Raw genomic sequence first — 16,804 nt, 5'->3', positions numbered from 1 at the left:
AGATGTGTTGCAAACAGGAATTGTAGAAGACAAAATAACGGCACACTTGTAGGATCTCCTATGGACAATGGAAAATATTCAGAGTGCCAGAAAGAGAAGAGCAGGGAGCCCCAAGGTGATAGCCACTACTCAGCCTGCTGCTGCAGAAAGGCCAGATTTTCTCCTCTCTGGCAACGGGAGCTGCAAAGCTCAGCCTGGGGAAACCATAATGAGGACTAATAATACCCTTTGCTGGCTGAGTAATAGCAAATCAAAACTAAACCATTATCCAGGGATGGAGGAGCATGTCGGGGGAATAATGATCCCACCCTGTCAGGACTAATGGATTACGCACAGATCTCGGATTCACCACAGAGCAGCATCCACACTGAGCCCAGGTGACAAAGCAGTTCACGTTTGTATTTTTCCATGTCTGATAAAGAAGCAAAAAAAAAACAGATCCCATTTGGACCCAAAAACCCAAACTCGCACAAAAATACCTCACGATAGTCTGTGGAAATACTCTGGAGACCAGCCCGGGCAGAGTTGCGCTTGAATCAGAAGGGCATCTCATTCCTCCACCCAGGCAGCAAATCAGGCACAAGGCCAACCTCACCGCCAGACAACCTTGCTTAAATCAAGATGACCAATTTTTTAATCCTGGAGGATTTTCTTCAGAAGCGCAGCATCAAACAGCTTGCCAACGTTTACCATTCCATGGCGGTGAAGAGTGGCTCGATACGGGCAGGCGGAGGAGGCAGACGTGTGCCCGTTAAGGAGGGCTTTGCAGGATTATCAGGAGCTGGAGTGGATTTGTTTCATTTGGTGGCAAAGCAGAGAACCCATGCCTGCAGCACACATCGCCATGTTTGACAAAGCACAAAGCACATTTCAAGCCATGCTTGGCCTGCCCCATTACAGAAACTGACATTCAACCAACCAAATGAACCCATCAAAAAAGAAAAAAAAAAAGAGATCAACGATTCTAAATAGAAACCAGAATCTAAAAATTACAGGATGTGAGAGAAAAGCCGCTGACAAAACTGAGTAAGTGGAGAGTGCAGAAACAATTCCGCAACATAATTATTGTTTACAACTAGATGAGATTATGATTCGATGAATGAAATGCAAAACACTGAACACTGACTGAACTGAACAGGAATAACAGTTTGGAACATTCACTATTTATTAATGCAAGCAGAGATCATACAGAGGCCACATGGATTAACAGAGGAAAATCATATTTTAAGGCTGAAGAAGCTTAGACTGCTACAAGCATGCTACAAACAGGGTGGTCTAACATATTAAGCAGTACTAACGAAACCCTTCCACCGCTGAAGCACATGGGGTTAGTCAGATTATCAAGATTATTCCTTCACTGCTGGCAAACTAACAAACACATGTTCACACCACAGCTAGCGATAAAAAAAGCCACTGAGCCTTCCTTGAGAAAACAGAGAGCAATTTGAATTTATCTCCACGTTCAAGTGGTAGAGCGTTAGTACATCTGCACACAGGTGGTTCTTCTTTGACGGATACCCTTATCCAGAGTGACTCACAGAGGTGGCTAACAAGCCCAGGAAATGCAGTACAAAACACAACGGTACAAATTGGTTCCACACAGCTACATCAATCTCCACTACCATGTAGGATACAGGCAAAGTAGCAGGTACAGCTGCAAACTTAGGGGTGAGCACAGCTCAGCTCAGCCTGTATACCAGCGTGCCATTATACACATAGTGTGAATGCAGACAAGCACAGAACCAGAGTAGCAGATGTTACATATTGATTGCGTTTCTGCAGTAATTCAGCCAGAATCACTATCCATATAGGAGGGGACCCACCTCATCCCCACCTAGGTGACACTGCAGCCATTCAACACCAGAAGCCTCACTATACAGCAGATCAGGAGGCGAAGAGAGAAAGTTCTTCACCGGCTGAATTAAGGGGAAGCTGGTGTAGCCATATTGTTCAAACTCAAGAGCAGAATGGGCACCACGAGTGACACACCTACTCCTACAAACAGTGCCAAAGGATCTTTCATGGCTGAACAGTCAGGACTTGAGGTTAATATCTCATTCAAAGAAAGGACCTCCTGCAGCACAATGTGCCCCTCCCCTGCCACCACAGTGGAACACTGGACTGGGAATTCTGGTACAGAGGGAAGGGAGGCCCCTGCTGCTGCACTGACACCCATTTACATCTGCAGCCGGGCCTGGCTGTTCTCAGAAGGCTCCCATCCCAGCGCTGCCATGAATTCTGAGATCCGAGGACACCAGAGCAGGAATAATGTCGTCACAAGGTGGGTATGAACTGCAGTGAATGCAGCGAGCACTGTGAGGGGTCCGAAAAGGAAGATGACCCCAGAAACCTGTCACAATGGGCAACAGGCGCAGTGAGGTCTGTAGGGTGAAGTAAGAATGCGAGTGTGTTTCTGTGACTGAAAATTCATGTTTTCAACTGAATGCGATTCTTTGCCCCTAGGCTGCCCCAAAGCTTCTTCATGCGTAATAGATAAAAGGGCTCCAAAAAAATTAAATCAAAAAGAATAAGCCATGTGGTGCCAGTTTACAGTGCAAACTCATGTTTCTGAAGGACGGCGTGCTCACAAGTCTTTCACGCCTCCTGCCCTCACTCCCACTGCAGACTGTCCCCGGGACACGAGCTGAAAACAACGGCTTGCAAAAGGCCACCACACAGACAGACCCTCACCGCAGGAACAACACTGAGCCACTTCCTTCCCGGCCATTACAGAAGAGCTGCCAGTCCAACTCTTTCAGGTGAAAACCGGAGCGCACACAATGAAAAGGACGGCCCTTGGGCAAAACCCTGCTGGGAACGGTGCTCTAGCGCTCTTTCATTGAGTCACGCTGACGAAATAATGAAATATCTGCTTAAAACATCCGCGAATTCTTGAGGATCACATAGCAGTCACCCTCACCCCTGTTTTAAAAAAGGTGCAGAAAGGCAAGGTTAGCTTCCATGCAATATCACTGAAGACTGAGCAGATCCTCAGCCTGACCAGGGAGTCAGTCTTGCAACCACTGATGTGTGGCACCTACAACAAGTTATGAATTGTAAACCTGGTTGCTTTGTAAAACATGGCAATGTCTTCTACGAGGATTGCTGGCGCGCAGACATTTCAGATGATGCTCGTCAAGCACTGGGGATCGCTGGGCTCGCTTTACTGCGTGCGATATCCGTTTTCACTGCAAATGAGGCCAAGCAGCCTTGTCATCAGGGGGCGCATCCCTCCCAAGGGTGCTGAGGGCTGCAGCACGGGCTCCGCCAGGCTCAAGGGGCAGACAGCGCTGCAGCGAAGGGCAGCGCAAGGAGTTACCAGAGTTCACCGAAAGCTTAAACCGGCAAACTTGCACGTGCAGCAAGCAAAATAAATTGCAACCAAATGGGCTTGAACAATTTCTTTTGATGCCACAATTAGCCCCTAGCCGCTGAGTGTAAGCAGTATGCAGGTGGACCATTACAAAAGTACTAGAGCTTCATTTTCTGAAGTATTAATTTAATACTGTAGACTGGTGTGCTGTAATTTTACAGTGAATCAAAAAGCAGGAATGTGTTCAATTCATCAAAAATGACAAACTGTGTGGCCCAGCACTCACGGCCAAAGGAACAGCAGCCAGTGGAGATCTCCAGGAATAAGATATTTGTGTTGCTCTGGCCTTTGCTGCAGAGTTGTGATGTGTCCTGGAGGACTTTCAGACTGAAGCCAAGATGACCAGGGTCTTGCTAAATTTCAGCCTCAGGTGCTTTATTCGTACAAGAAACTTGTTTATTTCACTCCTTGCTGAATAATTAATATATGGAAGAGGATAAGCATAGGATATAGTTACAGATTTTTTGTCTTCCTCCGTGCCGCAAATAGCATTTACATGCTGCGTCTAGCTCCTGGTTTAGTCTGAGTGTAGACCCTGGAGGTCAGATTAGGGCAGTAGTCTTGCTCTAAAAACAGGTACTTCTCCCACAGCGCAAAAAGCTACGGACCACCACCAATACTGAATTCTAACTACAACAGAGTCCAACATAGACCAATATCGATTCAGAATTACAACTGCTGAACAGTGCAGCGTCCATCAGGGTTACAGTTTAACTACAACAATAAAGAACTTTATAGACCGGTTTCACTGCTGAATTCCAGCTACAATACAGTACTTTACAGACCACTGTAGCCTTGTTCGTGATTACCGACCACATAGAATAAATCTACTCTATTAAACAATATCAAACTACATCTAAAGCACCTTTTCTGGGGGCATAGTTATATTTTTCTCTCCAAAATGTTAAAAAGTGTTGGCACAGCTAATTGACTGCATTCCATTTACAATGAGAAACAGCCTCAGGAAAAGGGACATTTTCCCCAGGGTGAGAGAGAGCAGCATGTTAAAAAAAGGTGCTCGATGAAGCTCCAAAGCTGAGAGAAGAAGACTGGAGGTCTTGCCTGTCCCAGGGGGAATCACCTTCTCACACCGTCTCCTGAAAGCACCCGTGTTTCACGTGAAGGAGAATTTGGGGAACTGCTGAGTGGCTATAGCATGGGAGGACAACCAGAATTTGCACCAAAAAAAAAAAGTCAGAGACATAAGAAACATGCTCCCTTTTCAGGTCTTTGGGAGCTCAGAGTTAATATCTGTGAACTCTGGATCTTTCTGTTTTTTAAATTGAGGAAGGCTGTTGATTTTTAAGTAAGCTCCACAAATTCACAAATACTCAAATGTTTTGGCATCGAAACCTTCAACCGAAGCACGCCACCTGTCTAAGGGCAGGTCCCTCTTGGGCAGCTCTATCGGTCACTTGCTCATGCCCTGCTGCGGGGAAGGGTGGGGTCTCCGCCCATCAGCGAAGAGGTCAGTGCTGCCTGCGGGGCTGGGAGAAGGAAACTTCCCTCCGAGCCCTCCAGGACTAAACAAGTTTGCACTGCACAAGAGCTGCAGAGAGACAACACGCAAACTGAAATCAAAACGAAATGAAAGATCCAACAAGACGTTGTATGTGCTGGAATACGATTATGCCTTAAAACAAGAGCCACCACCTCCCCCCAGCAGCATAGGAAACTAATTTCCAACAGATCTCACCAGAACATTGCAAAAGTGGGTCTGGGTGTTGCAGCTGTGAGCGCACTCCTCTGCTCCAATCTTTCTGAATCTTCTTCCTTTTAAGGACAGTTCAAGGCAACTTCCTTTTTAACCGAGGGTTTACAGAGCAGTCCACAAACTGCTTTAAGAAAGCAAGGGCGAAATGGAACATTTGTGTGGCACCAGCGTGGCCGGGTTCAGTTCCTCTGCAGTCAGAGGTCTCGGTCACAGATCGCCGCACTGGGCCCAGTGCTTAACAGAGGACTGCATTCTCACACCAGACCGGTGAAGCCAAGGGAACTGAAACTATTCTGTACCATGCCTTACTGTAGCACATTAACGCACAGCTCTGGGATTCAGAAAACCCTTTTCTATCACAATTCCAGGAGCAGGAGGAGGGGAGGAGACATTTTACCCCAAAATGACTCCGATTTAGTCTTTCCCCCCTTGTCAAATCCAAGATAAAATTAGCAACGCAGTACTGTTAGCATGGAGCTCCCAGTATCTTCCTAGATGGGGACTCCAAGAAACTGTGTAAACAGTGATGAAAGGTTACCCACTGTTTTCAGTTAGTGGTATGCAAATTAGTAGTCAAATATCTGTGTTAACAGGTTACTGCTGCACAGAAAAAAAGAAATGCACAGCAGCTTCCACCTGCAGGCACTGAAGGGGAATGAGAGCAGAGCCCAGTGAAGCACAAGGGGCCGTGTGTCACTAAGGCTGGGCTTCCGGACACAGATGCCGAGATTGATCTCCTGCGGCCAGAACGCACGTGTGAACTTTTCATCACAACACGCAGAAGAGACGTTCCCTTCGCTCACTCAGTGCGAGTACTATACAGTGCTCCACAGCTTCCTGGCTCTGAACAAACCCTCTGAATGCAACCCCTCACACAGACACAGTCGCCTCTCATTGCTAAAGTAAGGAGGCAGACATTTTGCTAATCCTAAAACACTGCCCAGTCATGTCTCGTTGCATCTTCAAATTCAACCATATTAACCTATAAAAAACATCCCAAAGCAACAGCAATTTGTAAAAATTAATAATTAGAGAAATTTGATAACATCCAATTTGGCAATAGCTTTGTAGCAATTAATATTTTGTTTAACAAAAACACTGTAATCTAAGTCCATGGATGGCAACAGGAATTTGGATTTTGTCTCATACAAGCAAATGAATCCAAGGGGCAGAAGACAGATGCGCGCACACACACAGAAACCTGCATTTCTTTCATTATGACCTAATAGTCCAATTCCTCACACAACAAAAACAAGCAAACTAAACGAAAAGGCTCTAATGTCTGGGGGCAAGGTTAGAAAATTAAATGCAACACCCTTAAACCAGAAATTACCTGAATGAGAGAAAGGTCTTAGTCATTAATAACCAGGTGTCACTGGAAACACAAGCTGTTTACTTCATTCAATTAGGAGAGACGGCAACACCTGCCGGCATCCAGACTCCAGGAAAAAATCCCTCATTCCACTGTCTCTGCTCATCTCTGTTATCGTGCCCCAACCCCCCCACACTGTCACCACTTACTCCCTTTGTTGCTTTGCTAATGTAGAAATATCCATCATTTTCTTCTGCTGCGCCTCTGATTTTAAAGATGCTATCCACCCCCACCCCCCTTCCCAACAGCACAAAAAAAGAAACAGCTCTTCTGGAAACACCCACATTCCAGACGAAGGTAAGAGAGGAAGTGAGAGAAACAGACGAGGGGGGGATGGGAAGGAGGAACAGAGACAGGAAAGAGAGGAAGCTGTTCACAGCAGATGCCTAAGAGAACTAAATTCTGAAATTTGCTAAGCCTTTTCTTCCGTTTTTTTTTTTAATGTTTCCTGTGATAGCCACCCAGTCTGGAATTGCCAGTTGGGTCTCAACTCCCAGTTGGAGTTTCTGTGCCACAGGGGTGGGCTGAGGATGGTCAGACCTGCCCCCTCAGATGCCCTCCAGTCTGAGACACTCCTCACTGGACAGGCTGTGAGCTCCACTGCACCTGACAGGAGAGTCATCTCTGACTGGAGGAGCAGCATGTCTATCACTGACATCACCACAAGCCTGCAAGTCATCCAGGACACAGCCCCAGACACTCCCCTGGAGGTGCGCTGCCACTGGGGGAGCCCAGGAGTTCTCTAGGGCTCAGCCTGTGACTGCAGTGAGCACCTCTGCTGACTCAATAAAACCTTACCTGAGATGTCAAGCAGGCCTGGTCTCCACGGCACAAAGTTGCAGAGACAAATAAGCTCAGTTTTAACAGGAAGATTCAAAAGGCGAAAATGTGAAAACTCCAATCACGTCTTGGTAAGCACCTGTATAAGTGCACATGTATGATAAACCTGTAGTAAACACCTGGTCATTCTCTTAACACTTCAGCAGAACTTGTACCATCCAAACTGGGAGCAGACCAATGATCCATTAGCAGCCCCACAAATACTTCAGCAGTATGAATACCTACAGTCTACAGGGAAGGAAGAACAACCTCGCCCCAACTCGATCACCTTACTTTACCACTAATGACTCCATCGTCAAAATCTGCAGCATGACAACTTAAATGACACCAATTACACCTGGCACAAGTTCATTCACGGACACTTAATGAAACCACAATCCCCGCACAGAGAAACAATCACCCTAATGGTCCAGGCAGTTTAATAAAACCGAGGTACAGGCTGAGATCTGTAAGAAACTCCACTGTTCAAATCAGAACTAGATAATCTACTCCTCGGAGCCAAATGAAAGCACAAACGAATCATACAGAGAAACAAGAAATCAGTAGTGCCAAGTAAATAAGGATGCATGCAAGGGCCTAAGAAATCTTTGAGCGCATCTGTTCCTCCTCCTAAGACCCAGGAAAGAAAGCAAACACTCCCTCCCTTGTGCATGATGGCGCCATATGGCAGAGCACTTCGGCTCCGGAGCCAGATCTCAACTCCGATCTGCACAGACAAGGAGGTACAGCCGCACCTGCTGGAGTGTTTCACTGGGCAATTACCAGGCGCTGCCAAGGGATCGGCTGCAGGGACAACGCCAGCACACTGATGATGCGTTTTAAGCTGAACATCGTCCACTGCCGGGGTGCTGGGAGGAGGCCAGCGAATTTCCTGTTTCACAGCGGTGGCATAAGAGACTCAAGAACAACTGCAGAGTGCAGCAGAGTTACAGAGAGACATAGAAGGAGCTGCACACACACACACCCTCATCATCCTGGGGCGACGGAAACAAGACAACGAAAGTGGATCAGACAATCCCAGAGGGACCGCAACGCTTCGTGGCCGTTGCATTCGCGTGAAGTTTGGGTTTGCAGAAGAGGCGCGCACACACAGCCCCGCGCAGGTCCACCTCGCTGCGCACCTCGTGGAGCCGCGGCAGAAACATTCCCCAGGACACGGAAACCGAGCCTGTACGCTCCTCCGCAGAGAAACCCCCCCCAGCTCACCCCTGAGCTGCTTTAATAAATTCCGCTATCGAGTGGAAGAGCAGGAGATTAATTAGCGGTGACAGAAAGTCAATGCTGCCATTTTCATTTCCGCGCTAAATTATGCCAACGCAGCGGAAAGGCAGCTTTTTGGACAGATCAGCCTGTGAGCATCTCAACCAAAAAAACCCATCTCTCATCCTCCACAGCCCCCCCACCACCCCCCATCCCCAGACGGAGAAACGACTCAAGACACAGCTTGTCGACTCGCTTCCACCGGCGTGCGTGTGAAACTCCCTCACACGGTCCAGAAATCCCATCTGCCAGAGCCGGTGTGCCGCCTGCAAGCCACTGTGACAGAGAGGGGAGCAGCAGCGCGGTCTCTCTGGACACCCGACATCTGCACCGCTCGGCCTGCACTCTGCACTCCCCGGCCAGGGATGTGCAGATCCCAATTCAGGAAGAGTCACTGCATCTACGAGTCGGCTTCATCACTCTGTTCTGATAGCTGGTGTGTGGCGAGCCCACTGGGCCTTGGCTGCTGTTGCATCACCCAGGTGGGGCTACACATTGGTGGTGGTGGGGAGTCCCCATTACCTGTGAAGACCATTGAGCGGAGTGTCCAGAAAAGCGCTATATAAGTGTAAGGAATTCATCTTTTTTTAAGGCTACCTCCTTTTGAGATCGCAAGGAGCCGCCGGTCTCCATCTGGCTGCTGCGCGAACGTTAACCCAGGAGATCGCCTTTTTAGATCCGACATCAAAAACATGCCATTTCCTGCTCCCAGGGGTAAGGACCACGTCCACCCTGTAGGCGTCATCAGCCATGGCAGTCAGACAAGTTCTTTCTGGGACAGGGCCTCCGGTGGTTCAGGAGCTCCTGCTCCTCCTGCTCTCCTGCTCAAGGAGCTCAGACCTCAGAAAGACACCAGTTCCTGCCAAGTATACCAGTGAAGCCAAGTACCAGTGCAGGGCTCCGGGGGTCAGACTGGTCCCTCTAGCTCTTCATGGAAGGGGGCTGCACCCGAGAGCTGCTCAGCACAGTGAATCACACCCTCCCACCCAGTGCTGTTCAATGGAAACCAATTCTACACATATGCACTGCGTTAAGAGAAGAGACTGGGCAGACAGAGAAGAGGCGATGACCTGGGAGGAATAGGTTTCCTAGTGCTTTCAGGAACACATGGCATCAAGACTCTGGCAATCCTGCCGTGCAGCTGTGTGCTATGGGTGTTCCGACCTACAGTAAGGAAAACCTCAGAAAGGTTACTGAGGATAGCTCCTTCAGCACACTTTTCATTAAGAACCGTGTAGCCATTGTTGTAATATTCCTCTCTTTCTGACCAAGAATGCAATACTCTGACAGCCTCTACGCCTCCCCTGAACAGTGGCTAAAGAGGAATCTGTCTGGCCGAAGGTGAATATCTTCCCCCTGAACCTGGAACACATTCAGCAGGGTTAATAATTGGGTTAATAAATCACTGCTGGGGAGGTGTCTTCCAGCCAGATTAATGTTGAGTTAACAGGCAGGAACACTGAGATTTGTGGCTGTTTAGATCATTAAAATAGATCGCCTTCCTGTTGTCTTATTCTTGTGCCTCATTCCTGCTCTTCCCTTTTAATGCTCATCAGGGCTCTACTGCACAAGTCAAAGGTGCCAGGAGAGCTGCCTGACTGGACCTCCGATGGGTGTACTCTAACCCAGGCACAGTCGGCTGGACAGAATAACACCTGTGATTCAGTGACACCGACACGTGGCCCCCTTTCTCCAGTACGAGGTCTGCTCCTCCTTTTATACCTTCTGGAAAAAGCAGAGGTAAAATTCCTATACTTACATTACCAACAATGCACACCCACAATACGTGGCTTGTCGTGCACCTTATTATTGCAAGCCCCATACCAGCATGAGGGGCAGCGGGAGGGGTCAGGACAGTGCACTGTCAACACCTCTCCCACACAAGACTACAGTCCCCTAAAGGCAGAGACAGATGCCAGGCAGAGTGACACAGCTCTTAGTGATAACTAATGATCTGTTAAACTGTATTCTGTTTGACAGTGATGCCTCTATTAAACTGACAGTCTCTCATCCGAGCATGTGGAGTAAAGAACGCCTGTAAAGTCACAGACGTATGGATTCACGGCAATAAAAGTAACTGCAGCTCACTGGGATGAATGAACATTCATTCACTTTTTCATGATCATGCTGCACTTCATAAACATAAGTGCATAACATGGTTGAGATGGAGGGTGCCACACCTTTCAGCTTGTTTTCATTTTATTGCACTGAGTTCTTGCAAGGGGGAAATAAAATTCCAGATTGTTTCAACTGAATAAAAACGTTCTAGAAATAAGAACTTCCAACCTGCTATGTAAAATAACATTTAAGCAGAGTACATGACGGTTCTGGCAAGCTGTCTGTCAGCTGCTGGAATGGGGACAAGGTACACCTGGATAGACTATTTCTTTAGCCTCCTTTCTCGTGTCCCAACCAGACTGAAATCTGTGCACTGCTGCAGCAGAAGGTCACGTACACAGACCCCAATGTCCAGGTCAGAAGCCAGGGTTCTTCTGCTGCCGGAGTGCACAGATTTCAGTCTGGTTGTGACACTAGAAAGTGGCGCTTTACAGTCGAATTCCCAGACAGCCAACTGCAGGGCTGGAACAAATGAAGCTTCAAGTGGGAATAGATGCAAATGAATGGCAATTGATTTGAAAGCTTTTCCCTGGAAGACAGTCCCGCACATCATCAGACAATGCGCTGCCATACAAAAGCCAAGCCTCCTTGACCCCATCTCCAAGTTAAGCCCCGATTTCACCTCTGCCCCTGTGTCAATAACAGGCCAAGCAGTTGAGAGCTGCTTTCAGTCTGCAAGGGGCATTCTGATTCAATCGGACGGAAACCTGCCTCCAAGTCCTGCATTTGGATTTGGCTGCAGGCTGGTGGGTCAAAGTTCTGCTTCAGTCTGGGCCCTGGTGCGTGAAGCAGGTCAGGCTTGAGAAAGCAGACCCGGAACAAAAGGACCGCCATTGAACGAGTTTGCTGCCTGTGGAGAAAAACATGTCGGTACAAAGCTGACACAGAAGGAAAACTGCTTTCCTGAAATAAAGATCCATAAATTGTATTGCAAGACTGAGACGAGCATAAAAACGCACTTGCCAGACCTTAGAAACACCGGCTCGTGGTGGAACGCGAAGCCTCAGGTGACAGAACTGGCTCAGGCCTACTGGATGGGCTGTTCCAGCTGTGACTGGCTTCATCCCATTGTCTTTCAGATTCATACCTCACAGCAGCTACCATGCGGAATCACTCCCACAAGGTGTAGTCTTGTGAAAAGTGACCCGAGGATCAGCAGTATTTCAGGTGATTACTGTTTACCTGATGCACGCTTAGAAAAATGCACAATGCTAGAACACTTTGCAGTCAAAATGCACATTAGATACCCCTCCCTAGCAACTGAAGAGTTAAGCATTGTGAATCTTCCCTAGCGCACACTTTTCAGGCACTGGCACGTGCTCACTACCGGAGTGAGCATTTCACTTCTGACACAGCACTTCAGGACTGAAGGATCACAGACAAGGGTAACAATCACAGACTGGGAAAACTTGAAAGGAAAGGGAATCCAATTCCATCACAACAGCAGTCAAAATATTTGGAATAGGGCAAGCATTCCTATTCCAAAGGTCATAGACACTTAAAATTAACAGAAAATATAACTGTGAAAGTGGATGACATGCTGTGCAAGTACTGTACCTGACAGGCAGGGTATGAGCAGGCTATTACTAAGTGGAGCTTGACAGCTCATGTCAGAGAAGGGCAGCCCCTTATTACCGAGGTACTAGAGAAAACTGGAACAATGCCGCCATGTGACTTCCTCTGAGGGCACATGTCAGGATACCTGGGATTCTGAATCCTCAGAAAAAGTGACAAGCAGATCAATATCAGGGGTTAACTTTCCTAAGAGGCGACGAGAGCCCTCCCTCACACAGCTGTGGATTCTTGTGTTTAATTAATACCCGGTGTGCCTCTGCACAGACTGACCTTCACACTAAACAGCGCCAGCGTCAAAGACAGCAAAGTGAGCCCAAAGCAAGAGAGGGCAGGTCTGCTTAGTTCCCCCACACGTGCGCAGAGCCCCCTATCTCCGAGCATCACTGGCCTGCGAAGGAAGGCTGCAGCTGGAGCAGGAGGCTCTCCGGCTCAGGAAGAGCTGCAGAGCCAGAGGGCAGGGTCCCAGTCTCACCAGGCGAGGTGCCTTAAACAGGCTCACCCCGTTGTGAGAGACGGAAGACATTTCTCCGCCGTCACGGGTTTCCCGGGACTTATTCGTCCAAATCACATGCAAACCATTTCCTTTACACGGGCAGCATTCACTCGCTTTCACGACTGGAGCAACAGGGCTGAGTCCAGGGGAAATCAATGCAGGAGGCCTCGCGTGAAAGAAGCGACTGGTCCGGTCTGGCAGCCCCCGGTGCAGAGAACCGGCCCGCCAGCGGAGAGCCCCCTCAAGAGGACCCACACAGGCCTTCTCTCCTCTGTGTGCTCACGGGGGTCACCCGAGGCTGCAGCGAAGACCACGCAGAGCACGCTCCATGCGCTAGGCCGCCGGAGCAGGGGCGCCTTCGGACATCACCGGAAAGGAAAAGACCTACCTTCTCCGTCTAGAACTAATTAACATGTACTGTTTCCGCCGCCGTTTTTCAGCCTGTCCATCTGAAAACGTGCAATGAAAACTACCGGTTCTACCTGTGACGTTTTTCCAGGGATGGGAGCCCACTGCTTTGCTCTAGTAATTAGTATACCAAGACAGAACACCTTTTTTCTTCCCTCCCTTCATCTGAAAGCATAGAAATCCCTTTATACAGCCACAGAAATGACTGAAACCTCGGCATCCATCGCCCTCAATCTTCATAAGGTGCAGGTAGCACTGTGCAGAACCTACTTTTTGGAGAGAGGTTGTGCTCAACACAATTGCCGTTCTGAATTATACCTTTGGGGCATAAAATTCAACTCCTACCCAATGGCTGAACCGACTGAGCTCGGGTTTGGAGGGCAGCTAAGTCAATGAAAGCGGTTTTCCAAACTCTTCTTTGAGATCAAATGGTACCGCTGAGAACCACACCGTGTGCATATTGCACTCTGAGTCCAGAGTGATTTTACTTGAAAGGAAAACGCCTGTCTGTCCGCAGGTGGGGGTTTAGGCCACGGAACAGGAGACAACACTTTTTTCTGTTAGGGGCAGCAGTGCCGTTCAAAGCCGATTCGCTGGGAACGGTAAAGAACACAGCTGGGATTGCTCAAATCAGCAATCCAGCGAGCAAGACCAGCGGGACGGCCCTTTCTGACACCGGCCAACGACGAGACACAGAGGTGACACACTCGTGTGGCCCTCACGGAATTGATCATGTCACACGAGGACATGTTTAAACTGTACTGCAAATCTCTCCGTTAAACTTATTTCGCCCAGACTTTTTTTTTAATGAGCGGACCACCACTACGCCAACATAGACCGGATTTACCCAGGTTCATTTCACCACACAGCTTCCTGGCCTCCTCACTTTCTCGGGCCCCGTGAGGCTCTGAAACCCCCAGCTACCCGGTCTGGCTGCGGCTGTGCTCCGGAATGTGCCCGGTCGCACAGGGGGACTCTTCCCGCAAGGTCTACCAGCGTGACTGTCAGCCCACCGAGATCCCCGCTAACGCAACCCAACCCCTCGAAACAGTGACACGGGCTTGCGGGCACGAAAGGGAGGTTATTGTTACAACAGCTTCCTACAGCACAATGTCTCGCCACAGCACAGGAAGAGAATCGAGAATTATAATTCCGGAGTCCAACGTCAGCATGACCGACATTCGCTCTCATTCAGCGCTACACAATTGAGCAGAAGAAGGCCAAGCGTGTGCGTCTCAAAAGTACTGTACGTGGTATTTTGGTTGACGCTGGGGGTTGAAGTTCTCCATTCAAACCCGCGACGTTTTATGTTCGCCCATATCTCCCAATTTACACGTTAAACTGCTTCTCACAGATTAAAGAAAATCGCAGGAACCCGATGGGTTCCGTTTTTTATTAAACCACATTCTTGCGAAATGAGCCTGAACTCAAACCCAGACACACGTAGAGCAAGTTAACAAAGGAGCATTGAGGGAAATCGCCACAAAACGTTAAAGTTAGGTGAAAAATGGAGATCCGAGGCCACTAAGCACCCATTTCCAGAAAATACAAAAACACATGAGATGTCAGGCAGGCGTCTCTCTCTCTCTCCCTGTGCGTTCCTTTTGAATTACAAACACAAATCCAGTTGCTTTGCACAAGGCAGCCTGCTCTTGCACTCAGCTGAACTCGATTCGGACTGAACTGTGTAAAGCCCGCAGCCTGCCAGCTATCAGCATCTGCAGAATCCAACGTGTTGCCTGCCCTAGCTCCTTCCTACTCTCGCGCCGAGCCGTCCCGAGCCCCGGTCTCGGCACGCGACACCGCGAGGCGACACCCGCCGGCTCGACACCGGCGCCAGCACCCCAGACCGCAGCGGTGAACGCCACTTTCACAATGAAAAATGAAAGGCACGGCCTTGAATTATTCCCTCAACTTTCCACAGCGGTGAATGTGTCGTTATGGTTTAAAAAAAAAAACCGACCACCTTCTCTTTCTCAACAACACACAAAAACATCTTCTCATACGTTACTGCCTCAGACGATCCGGCTCGGATCTTCCCGCGAAAGACAACTCGTTAACCCCGAGTGTTACGCATGTCGTCGGTTTGATCTCTTCCTTTTCACTAAAATTACCCCCAATTAGTCACATACACTAAGACGTTAATATCAAAAGGGCACCCCTTGCAAGACGAGGAAACAGTTCACAATTCAGCCCTAGATAACTCATTGTATAATTTTTAGTTAAATCGAACATTAACCTCTCTAAAGGATAAAACACACGCAATTACATTTCGTAGACATAAACCGCCACCGAACCAACTGGTTTCAATCAAACCCCCCAAAAAATAAACCATCTTTTTTTTTAAGTGCGGACAACACCAATATCACAGGAATATCTTACCTTTGACTTGAGTTTCATACTCCGCTATGATCTCCTTTTCCTTCCGAAATTTAGCAGGAGACGTCATGTCTGTATTGTTCAGAACACAGTTGCAAATATATCGCTTGTCGGGATTAGAGGGAGCAGGATGACAATGGCACTAAGGGTTATTTGAATAAATATTTTTTTTTTCCCCAAAACAAATCCACAGGAAAGACTATAGTCAATCCGCCCTCTCGCTCTGCTGTTACTGTTTCCAATGGAAAATCATTCCATCCGCTGTTCTGAACGAACCCAGGGCGCAGGGTAACACTTCTGCAACGCGCTGGTTACATTCGTGCTTGTACGGTCCTGGTCGCACAATCACTGGGGCTCTCTCACACACACCCGCACGCAAAAAGAGGAATTTCGTAGTCCCCCCCACCCCTTCGGGGGAAAAAAAAAACAGAGAGATGCCTCTTAAGCGTTTACGGATCCAGTAATTCCCAAAGGGCTTTTTTCTTCCTTTTCGGAAGAATTCATATCACGGCTGTCCGGCGTCTCACGAAGTGGGTGTCTTCATCTGAAAAAACAAGAGAGAGGGGCCGATAAGGATTGCTTGATAATGCAACGTGCTAGCTAGGATACAACAGGATGTATTGCGGAAAAAACAACAACACTGACAGTCCGGATTGGGGGGGGGTTAAGATAATGTGTACAGTGAGAATTGCGATATCCCATTTGTTCACAGTTAATACAACGAAGTTGATCCAGGATGCTGCCGAGGAGAATTGGCACCAGCCGATGAAAACGCCAGCAGTGATCTTCCAGTCGCAGGGCCTCGAGAGAGGCTTAAAATAAATCAATTCTAGCGACACCCTTGACCTAGAAATTAGGGGGAAATTAACTATTCTCAAATGGAGTAAATGGTGGAACTCACGCGGCAGTTAAAACTGGAAGAAATTCGAAAGCATGCTCATAATTGGACAATAAGCAAATTACAGTGAGAGAGATTTAACTTCCCTTGGGTTGATCAGTGCCCGCGTGAACGGTGCTTTGCAGACACCTTGTTGATCACTAGAAGGGCTTATATAATTACCACTCTCACGTTCTTTTTAAAAATTGTTGTTTTTAACACACCTCACCTTTCTGGTCCGAAAGAGCTCTTGGAACTAAAAAATGGAAGTTGTGCTACACGGTATTCGTTCCGTTTGAACCCTCCCGCAGCGAAACTAGATCTCCCTCAGCCCCCAAACGCCCGTCCACACTTCAAAGGAATGTTTGCGAGTTTCTCCAACAGGAAACTGGAGG

General features: G+C 48.2%; 1 protein-coding gene across 4 annotated transcripts in view; it reads right to left on the bottom strand.

The window, feature by feature from the left end:
• Positions 1-16,804, bottom strand: part of srgap2 (SLIT-ROBO Rho GTPase activating protein 2) — a 96,504-nt gene that overhangs the window by 78,767 nt on the left and 933 nt on the right. For 3 of the 4 annotated variants that reach the window (XM_088640502.1, XM_088640504.1, XM_088640507.1), the window contains exon 2: positions 15,536-16,076. In XM_088640502.1, the coding sequence (XP_088496628.1) occupies positions 15,536-15,602 (67 nt within the window). In that variant the 5' untranslated portion in view covers positions 15,603-16,076. Of the gene's footprint in view, positions 1-15,535; positions 16,077-16,638; positions 16,746-16,804 lie in introns of those variants that run through there. The other variant, XM_088640503.1, reaches the window with a different exon arrangement.

This window comes from Lepisosteus platostomus, chromosome 7 (genome assembly GCF_059453375.1).
Source record: "Lepisosteus platostomus isolate fLepPlt1 chromosome 7, fLepPlt1.hap1, whole genome shotgun sequence".
Lineage (NCBI taxonomy): Eukaryota > Metazoa > Chordata > Actinopteri > Semionotiformes > Lepisosteidae > Lepisosteus > Lepisosteus platostomus.
This window is presented reverse-complemented; position numbering and strand designations above follow the sequence as displayed.